General features: G+C 32.7%; 1 protein-coding gene across 1 annotated transcript in view; it reads left to right on the plus strand.

The window, feature by feature from the left end:
• The first annotated feature begins 5,956 nt into the window (after positions 1-5,956).
• LOC102587731 (uncharacterized) overlaps positions 5,957-9,759 on the plus strand; it is an 8,627-nt gene continuing 4,824 nt past the window's right edge. The window contains exons 1-5 of the mRNA XM_006354650.2: positions 5,957-6,377; positions 7,881-7,919; positions 8,064-8,117; positions 8,211-8,274; positions 9,368-9,426. Coding sequence (XP_006354712.1) covers positions 6,186-6,377; positions 7,881-7,919; positions 8,064-8,117; positions 8,211-8,274; positions 9,368-9,426 — 408 coding nt within the window. The 5' untranslated portion in view covers positions 5,957-6,185. The remainder of the gene's footprint in view (positions 6,378-7,880; positions 7,920-8,063; positions 8,118-8,210; positions 8,275-9,367; positions 9,427-9,759) is intronic.

The following is a 9,759-nucleotide window of genomic DNA, read 5'->3' on the forward strand; positions in this document are numbered from 1 at the left end:
ATTATATATATATTTATGTTATTTATATCCTATGAATATAAGAAGTAGAAAGAAATTAGTATATTATATGGTAGAAGAGATGCCACGTCACAAGAGAGATAGGTGTGGAGAGAAATTTGATTGGTTAATTGGGTCTCGTTAAGTATTAGCCTTACGGATGGAATGCTCATAGTATCTTTTGTCCGTTTTTTTTTTTATTATTTTCTAAACGATGTTCAATGTCCACATTAACTAAATCTGGATCACGCTCGGTGAAGCACTTTCACCAGTGCACCACAAACCATGTTGGTCTCTTTTGTCATTTATTTTAGGAAAAATGATCAGCTTTTTTTTGTTTTTCATTCGGTGTTCGAAGCTCGAGACCTCTGATTAATGATGAAGCACTTACACCATTGCACCACAACCCATATTGATACCTTCAGCTTTATTTAGAGGCATATATCTTTGTTAAAAATAATGTTGGATATATATATATAATGTATATGTGCTTATCATTTAATAGTGGTACATATATAATATATATATATAATTTTATTTTTTTATTAGTAAATTATATTTAAACAAAATTTAAACTTATTTCTTTAATTTCAAAAATATCACATGTTTTTTGAAAATTATCTCACATGTTCTTTTTACCCCTCTAGAGGATTGACTTTATTCACATCCTACCCAACTAAAAAAAAACTCACTTCTTCTTTTATTTTATATATGATCATAACTTACTTTATGATTGAGTAGAAGAGGGGTTGGGTGTTTTTTATTTGTGTTGGATAATGTAAGAAAACAAGTTTTATTATTGATCCGTTCAACCTGTGTATTGCTTGTTTATGGATTTAGTAGCCAAAGAAAGACCAATAATCCATCTGAGTATGGAATACATTGTTGTTATGAAGCAATATACGTGTAGTAATGTAAGAAACCAAGTTCTATTATTGTTCCGCCCAACCTATGTATGGCTCGTTTATAGTTTGGAGGTTTCATAATGGGCCAAAAAAATGGGCAAGGTAGTCTTTTAAAATCACTTGGTACTTTATGAAATTAAAAATAATGTAAATATAGATCTGTTAACGGAGAAAGGATATATATGCACCATTTCTTAGAAAACGAAGATATACATAGACTAAATTTTTTTAATGAGGAACTAGGTGGCTAAAGATAGTCAAATGACAAGGATCATGTTTAGGATCTATAACCCTCATCGAGTGTTTGATCATGAGAGCTGGAAGGTTATGTACTAATCTAAGTCCAAGACATTTCCAGATCACGATATATAACTTTATGGCACCTCTTAGAGCGAGGCAAGATGCACTTATTCACAAACTCAAATAGAAGTTTGTGAAATGACTTCATTTCATTCTTCGGCACACGTCTTGTCTTTTTTTTTTAACTCGTTCCTATGTAAATTCTTAGTGAGATAATAATTCTCATACATGATTTCTGCTAACGTATCACTGTCAAATACAATAGATACCCTTTCATAGATGTACTTACAATAATTACACTATTAAAGACCTTAAAATTTGTGTAAAACTCAACAACATCATTCATATGCACAGCTAAAAAGTAGTTCAAAAATAAATGTGATCATCCTCGAAATTTATTTTGTCAATTAAATCAGTCATGTCTGGGACATCAACTACTAAGTGATCAACAACGTCTTTCTTAAGTATTTTTTAGGCCCCAAAGTATCTAAGTTTTACTATATCAAGAAATTTAGCAATATTTTTATTTATCTTAACACACGATAGATATGGTTCAAACTGTTCTAAGGATTTTTTTGCCTGGGAAGAATGCTCTAGTGTGCTTCATGACAATGATTTTATAGATTGAGGAATCACGTGTAATGACTTTGAAGGTTATTTTTGAAATTTAAAATTATCATTTTATCCCTTCTGATAGTTGCCCAGAGTCTTTTCGGATTAGTTTGTGAGATTGGTTTTGAAATTTGATTAAAAGTGGTGATTTTTGAAAGTTTTGAGTTCTTGCATGAGTTAAAGTCTAAAGAGTGTTTTTTGGTAACAATCTGCGTTTTGAGTCTTGAAATGAGATTCCGTCAGTTCCATCAGCTTCAGAATGCGAAATTTGGTCAGAGTGTTGTTCTTATTCGAAGGTATTTCGTGGATTTAAGGTCATAAGTTGAAAATTTAAGTGATTTTAGTCTTTGGGTTGACTTGGGTCGACATCCAAAGTTCGGACGCTCGGTTGGATGCTCGATGATTTCACTTGGATAATGGATGACTGTAGGCTTAGTTGAGGTCTTGGTTGATTTTTTCGGAGATTCTGAGGGCACTTTGATATTTTTGAGTCTTAAGTTAGTTTATTGCGAAGTTCATGGGTTTTAGATTGAGGAGATTCCGAATTTGTGTTTCGACGATTCCATTGAGTCCAAAACGTCAAATTTAGTTGGGTAATACATTTGGTTAGTACATTCAAAGATTTTGATATTTGTTGATTTTGTTGATAGCTGGTGTTTGATGATCCGTGCATTCGCAGAGGGTCGGGATGTCAGACCTCCGCATTCGCGGAGAGTTAATTGGCGAGAGTCCACATTCACCAAGGACCCCTGGCCGTGTCTTATTTCAAAATTGAGTTTCTTTCCATCTTCTTCAATTTTTGAACCCTAAAAGCTCAATAAATGTGATTTTGAAAGACTTTTTCAAGAAACTTTGATTGGGTTCATTAATTATTGTAGGATTTTGACATCTAAATTGCTATTTTGGATTCAAATTTAAGAAGATTTTCAAGAACTTGAGTTTTAAGGAGAAATAATGATTGTGGGTTCGATTCAACTTCATTTTCGAAATGGTTTTCACCGGTGAATTTCAAATTCTTTGAATAACACATTATTGTACAAATTTTCAGATATACCCTTTGTTTTCACAATTAGATTTTTGGGTCAATTTTACCCCGTTTTCTAAAATAATTGATATGATTATTATTGGTTTCAAATTCTTATTGTGATTACTTATTTGATTAGCTTGTATTGGTTTTAAGGCCCAACGAAGAGGGAAATCTCATGTTCCAGAGTGATTATTTGATTAATTGAGGCAAAATGACTTCTTAAACCAACTGTTAAGCATTATTAAACCTTGTATGCCTTTGTTTGATTGGGAGTAATATAAATTGATTAAGGGTTCTAAATGCTTTTTATGTATAGTTAGTTAAATGATATTGAAAATGAATTAGTAATGGTTATGGGGTTTAAAGAAGAATGAATACTTTTTTGATTTTATATTTGTTAAAATATTTATTGGAAAAAATCTATATATATAATAAATATTTTTAAAATTCACAGCCCACAGGCTAGCCTCTAATGCTTGCGGGTTGGGCCTATGAGGCTAGTGGGCCAAATGAGGCTAGACTAAAAAGCCTATTTCCTAAATTTGGAAAAATTAAGTCCAACCTCACTTAATTCAAGGGTTTGGTTGGGACGGTCGAACGGGACAAGTCTATTTTGAAAGCTCCAAGTATGACACAATACAACACAGTACAATACAATATGATACATTATAAAATAATATGTAACAACTATCCAAAGGAAGTATAAGTTATCCGCATTATTGTTAAGTTGAGATTTCATTTCTACTTTATTTATGCATTTATCTTGTTTATTTGGGTTTAAGGCTGTCTTTTCTTGGTGAGATAAGACGAGTGTCATCACGTCTGATTTTGAATCGTAACACCAGATCCTTCTCTAAAATTCCATCACATCTATCAGTGCAATCGTATATTATTCATGAAATTTGTCCTTTTTTTCCTTATGTTGTTTATTAGCTTCAACAACATCAACAATATCCTTACGTTTAATCATTGCGTGAGAAGTTCGTGTAGGCTTAACTTTTTTGGTATTATGTTTATGAGGATAAGTATTTCAACTTACATAAAATAAGAAAAAAAGAAGTCATCAAATATCATTTAGGACTACATCATATGTCGCTTCAGAATGTCAAAGAAAATAATTTATCATAATGAACCTCAATTCGTTAAAGAGAAGGTGATTGAATACTTTGAGGGGCTAAAAATCAAAGGAGTTACATCCATCCCATACAATCTAGTGTAAAGGTCAATTTTTACATTTTAATCCAATACATTTGGATTTTTTCTCTATTATTCAGGCATCAAACTCTGGAATCGTATGATAGAGTGTAAAAGTAATGTTAAATATAGTTTATTAGCAGAGACGTATGCAGGAGGGGTCACCGGGTTCACATGAACCCAGGCTCCCCTCCCAAAATCATATATAGTAGTGTTATACTTTTAAATTTTTTCATTAAATATAGATGGTGTGAATCCACACACGAAGTATAATATAAAATGACGATGATTGGGTGCACCTCTAACACTCTGTTTGGATCATTGTTACCTATTGTTTCATAATGTATTGTACTGTATTGTCTTGTATTGTATGGTAGATGCAATGTTTGGCTAGACTATATTATTTATTGTTGTAACATTTTTATTGTTTGGTTTGACTATATCATATTGTATTGTAATTCATAAATTTACTAAAATGTACTTAATTATTTTAAATACTGAATTTATCAATAATTACTAATAAACTAACAATACTATCATGCATACTTTTTTTATGTCATATGAAAATAACATAAAATTATATCATCAACTATAATTATATTATCAAACATTATTATCACGTTTGTATCTAGATTAATTTAATTAAAATTTGATAAATCAAAATTTTATATATTCAATTCTAAAAATTATTACGTACCGCATGTATTAAGAAACTTTGAAAAATGATGAAAAGGTAAGAAGATACTGCTTTGTATGAACTAACTAATTAATATATTTATTCATTCACTAATTGTTAACTCTAAATCGTTAACTAAAAATTTTAATTTTTACTTTTGTATTTGTATAACGTAGAAATCTGCAAAAAAACAATAACATATAAAGCAATATGTTGAACGAGACAAAAAAAAAAGAAAAAAAAAAAGGAAGAAGTATATGCTTAAATAAAAAGAAAGAAGAAGGACAAACAACCAAACCTAGAAGGAACAAAACAACGCAGTAATTAATGGGTAGGAGATTTGATTGAGATTAAATAATATAGGGTAAATTGTAAAATAGTATTATGAAATATTAAATAAGGTAATAATTGGAAAAATAAATTAAGTAACAATGAGAGCACACCAAATCGGTTGTTCCATAAAATAAGGGTTTTCATTGAACTGAACAACAAAATTTAATAATACAACACAATACATTTTAAGTAACAATCAAAACAAACATTGTATGTATGGTAACAATACAATACAACACAACACAACAGGTAACAATGATCCAAACAGAGTGTTAGTGAAGTTAGAAATTTGGATTTTATATCTATCTTGTTTTTTTTCCTTCTAAAATTAGATAACACCTCTCTAAGAAATTATTGATAACACTTTTGACATTTTAATTAATTAAGCATTTCAATTTTGGACCTATAATTTTAAAATTTTAACTGTTTTCAGTGATAAGAACCTAATGTCAAACCAATTAGATCCACTTTTTTATAATAGTGCACCCATCATCTCGAAATCCTGGATATGCCTCTGTTAAATTATTAGTAATGCTTGCACTAGTAATGTTTGTATTAGTTATGCTTACATTAATTATACATATGTTATTTTTATGCATTGTCAGGTTTGGTGCATTAAAAATAACATACATTGCATTAAAAATTGATTTACAAAGAAACCCTCCACAATTATGACGGAAAAGATGTAAAAAAAAGTTTTGAGGGAGAATTAGACCTTTAACCATGCTAATGCATGCACTAAACTATTGAAATACTAATACCTAAAGATTCATGATATTAATAATACACAACTTATAAAAGAGTGCCAAACAAAGACAAATATGCTAATACACTCTACAAAACAATCCCTTAAAAGAAATATTTTTATTGAATTATTTTCCTTGAGAATTAATTATTGAACATTGAAAAGGGGGGAAAACCAAAGCCAAAATTTCCAATCTCCCTCCTTACTATACTCGCGTCCGATTTACGCTCTTTCCTTACCCCACCCGCCCTCAAAATTGCGGCCTTATTACCTCAAAAATTGTCTGGGTTCTTCTATTTTCCGCCATCGCCGCTCTTCCACCTCCATTCAAATTCCTCACCGCAACAAACCCTTAACACCCATTCTCCCATCTTTTCGTATTTTTTACTAGTAACAATGAGGAAAGGAACAAAGCGAAAGGCTAAGGAAGTAGTAGGAAAAGGCAAGGCGAAAGTGGAGGAGGAAAAGCCAACCACCGAAGAACAAGCCAAGAACAATGACAAAGTTGTTGTTAAGCGACAAGCTAAACGAGCTAAGATTGTTAAGCCTGAGACTGAGACTGAGTACTTCCCTGATAAGCGTAATTTGGTAATGCAAGCTGCTGCCTTTTTTCATTGGTTTTGTTTTTAGCCTTTGGTTGTTTTCATTATTGATAATGTTGAGTAAGTACTAAATCGAATCTTGAAAATGCTAAGTGGGGATTTATATAGCTGAACCCTATTCTAGTTTGAGATTAGGGTGGTTGATTTGATTGATACTTGATTGATTGTTATTGATGTGGGGTTCTGCTCAAGTATTTGATTTGCTCTGATTTTTGGTTTGCTTTGTTATTCGATAATGCAGGTTACGTTGGGTTCTTTGAAGTGTTAATTACTCTGTTTATGGTTTGCTACTCTGATAGTTGTTATTGCTAGCTAGGTTTTGGGCTTAAGTAATTTTGGGGTATTTTGTGAAATTTTGATGTTCCTCAGACCTCACTTGTGGGATTTCGCCGGGTATGTTGTTGTTGTTTGTGAAATCTTGATGTTCCCTTTAATAATGTAGGGTAGGTTTGATTCTTTCAACTACTAAGTGGTTTTGTTTAAGCTTGAATATTATGATTTGATATTTTGATGATTGTTAATGCTAACTTGGGGTTTTTGCTCAAGTATATGTTTTTGTTATTTTCTCAAAAAGTATATGCTTCAGTTATTAGAGCTATTTCTTTGTTTTGGGGTTTTGCTGATTCCTGGCAATGGTGGATGATGTGATTAGCTAGCTTATGACCATTGCTTTGGATTTTCATATGCAGTTGTTAGCATTGAATTGAAGTCAATGTTTGGATTGTTTTTGAGTGTTCTATCTCATATTTTGATCAATGTTGTCAATGGCACACTTAAGCCATGAAGCGAGGCATAAAACAAACTGAGTGCTTCGTCTTGCTTCATGAGCGCTTCAATTGTGTCATCAAAGCTCTACGGCATATATTTCCTTGCCAATAAGCTTAATCCTAAAGATGCAACTTAAAACAATTGATACTTTCATGTATTTGCTATTCATGCTTATAATTGTTAGTCTTGAACTACACATGCATATTTGTTTTTTTTCTCCATTTGGACCTTTTTTCATTAAAGTCCATGCTTTATTTGTGCTTTGCACTTAAAGCCCCAATGGACCTTAGAGCTTTTTTGTGCTTTTTGTCTTGATATATTTGAAAGTTACTTGTTGTAGGGGTTGGCATAGGGATGTGATTTGTACTTTATATGTTTGATTTCTTTAAACTTAAGACAAACCATTGGGTGGCACATCTATTTTTTAGTTTCCTAAATATATAAAAATGACATCCAACATTTTAGTTTGTACTGTTTTCATTTCTCCAGTCCTATGAAATAATTTAAAAGTCGAGAAATTATTCAAGCTGCTATATCTTGGAGTCTAGTCATGGAGGATGATCCCAGAAACATCGAAAGACACTACATTGTGTTTATCATCATAGTTGTAGTTTTACCTGATTGAACTTTTATTGTAGAAATTTGCAATTTCCTACTTGCTCTTTTAGACAATAATCCTTTTGCTCTTCTCCCTCACTCTTTCAATTGGTATGTTTTGCAGGAAGATCTGTGGCAAGAGGTTTTTCCTGTTGGCACAGAGGTTAGAATTTGTTCACTTTCTGTTTATTTATTTTTTGATATAGTGGCTTTCTGTTTATTCATTGGCATAGCACTCTGGTTTATGCTTGTTATTTCATTGCATATAGTTTCTGAAATTTGAATGTATTCTTTTTCTTGGTGGCAGTGGGATCAGATTGACATGGTTTATCAATACAAATGGAATTTCTCAAATCTTGAAGTGAGTTGATTATTTGCATTCTGCTTTAGTAAATAAAGTATTCTGAAAACAAAAAGACAAGATAACTCACAGGTCTTGTTGGACTTCTCATAGGATGCATTTGAAGAAGGTGGAGAATTGCATGGACAGAAAGTCTACCTTTTTGGTTGTACAGAACGTAAGTGGTAGCTGGAGCTTGTTGTCTTATTGTACAGACATATTCATGTTCTATGCTCCAAGTAGCTTGACTTGTGGCTGATCTTTGAAACTGCATTGCTTCTACACTGTGGTTCAGATTTCAATTTAGCGTTTGATCTTTCCATACAATTTTATATCGAGATCATTGACCCCTTGAGTTGATCTATTCTCTTCTTTTTCCATCAATGTTGTAGTGAATAGTCACATTTCACCACTTCTCATGTTCAGATTTCTCTTTATTCTATTCTTGCTATGCAATTTCACCTGGGGATCATTGACCTCCCTTAAGCTGATTCATTCCTTTCTTTTTCATGTCGATTTCTTATGAATAATTATGTTCTGACCTTTTTTATTGTTCAATTTTCTATTTGCTCTAATCTTGCTGAACAATTTCTTGTATGTCATTGACCCCTTCATTTGATCCGATGACCTTCTTTTTCCTGTCAATTTTGTGTTAAGATATTTGATAGCATTCATAATTCTTTCTGTTTCATGTACCTTGGAACAATTTTTTTCTTTGAATAGGTGATCATATTTTTTCAACTTAATCTGTTTTTTTTTTTTTGATAACCGAGAAATCCGTCTGTGACCCGCCCTTTGGACCAATCACAGCCTTCTAAACTCGGTGGATAATGGGCCCGCCCCTCTACCCTTCTCCACTTAAATACCGGGCTTCGCTTTGCATGGTGTGGGGCTTGAACCTGCGACCGGAACAATTTTTTTCTTTGAATAGGTGATCATATTTTTTCAACTTAATCTGTTTTTTTTTTTTTGATAACCGAGAAATCCGTCTGTGACCCGCCCTTTGGACCAATCACAGCCTTCTAAACTCGGTGGATAATGGGCCCGCCCCTCTACCCTTCTCCACTTAAATACCGGGCTTCGCTTTGCATGATGTGGGGCTTGAACCTGCGACCTAAGCCACAAATCCTCCACCTTTTGCCACTTGAGCTAGGCCTTGGGGGCCAACTTAATCTGTTTTTTGTATCTGTTTCTGTTTTTTGTATGACCAATATCCCATTATATCCTTCAAATGATTTGCTTCATGTAGAACTGTTCTCTTGTTTTTGCAGCACAATTGGTTTTTTTCCAGGGACAATCAAAAGTCACGTGTATACCTGTTGTGGTTGCTGTAAGTCTCTGCCTCTAAGATCCTATATAGAAGTATTTACAACTGTTAACCTTATTCCTTTCACTTCTATTTATGCACTCTTCACTGCTCATAAAAAAGGCTGCATTTTTTCAGTTTGTCTTTTTGACCTCTAGTTTGTTGGCAGAGCTTTAATCTGTCCCACCCTCTGAATGTAGAGCTTACTTTTGAGTCCATTTGATTGCTGTTAGTGTCCTTAAGAGGTTTGCAAATGTGAACAGTGTTGTATACCCGAGATTAAGGAAATTTCTCAGACTGATCCATATGAAAGAGTAACAAAATGGACCCCCCCCCCTGCGAGAGAGGGTTGGTTTG

This window comes from Solanum tuberosum, unplaced genomic scaffold (assembly GCF_000226075.1).
Source record: "Solanum tuberosum cultivar DM 1-3 516 R44 unplaced genomic scaffold, SolTub_3.0 scf00181, whole genome shotgun sequence".
Taxonomy (NCBI): Eukaryota; Viridiplantae; Streptophyta; class Magnoliopsida; order Solanales; family Solanaceae; genus Solanum; species Solanum tuberosum.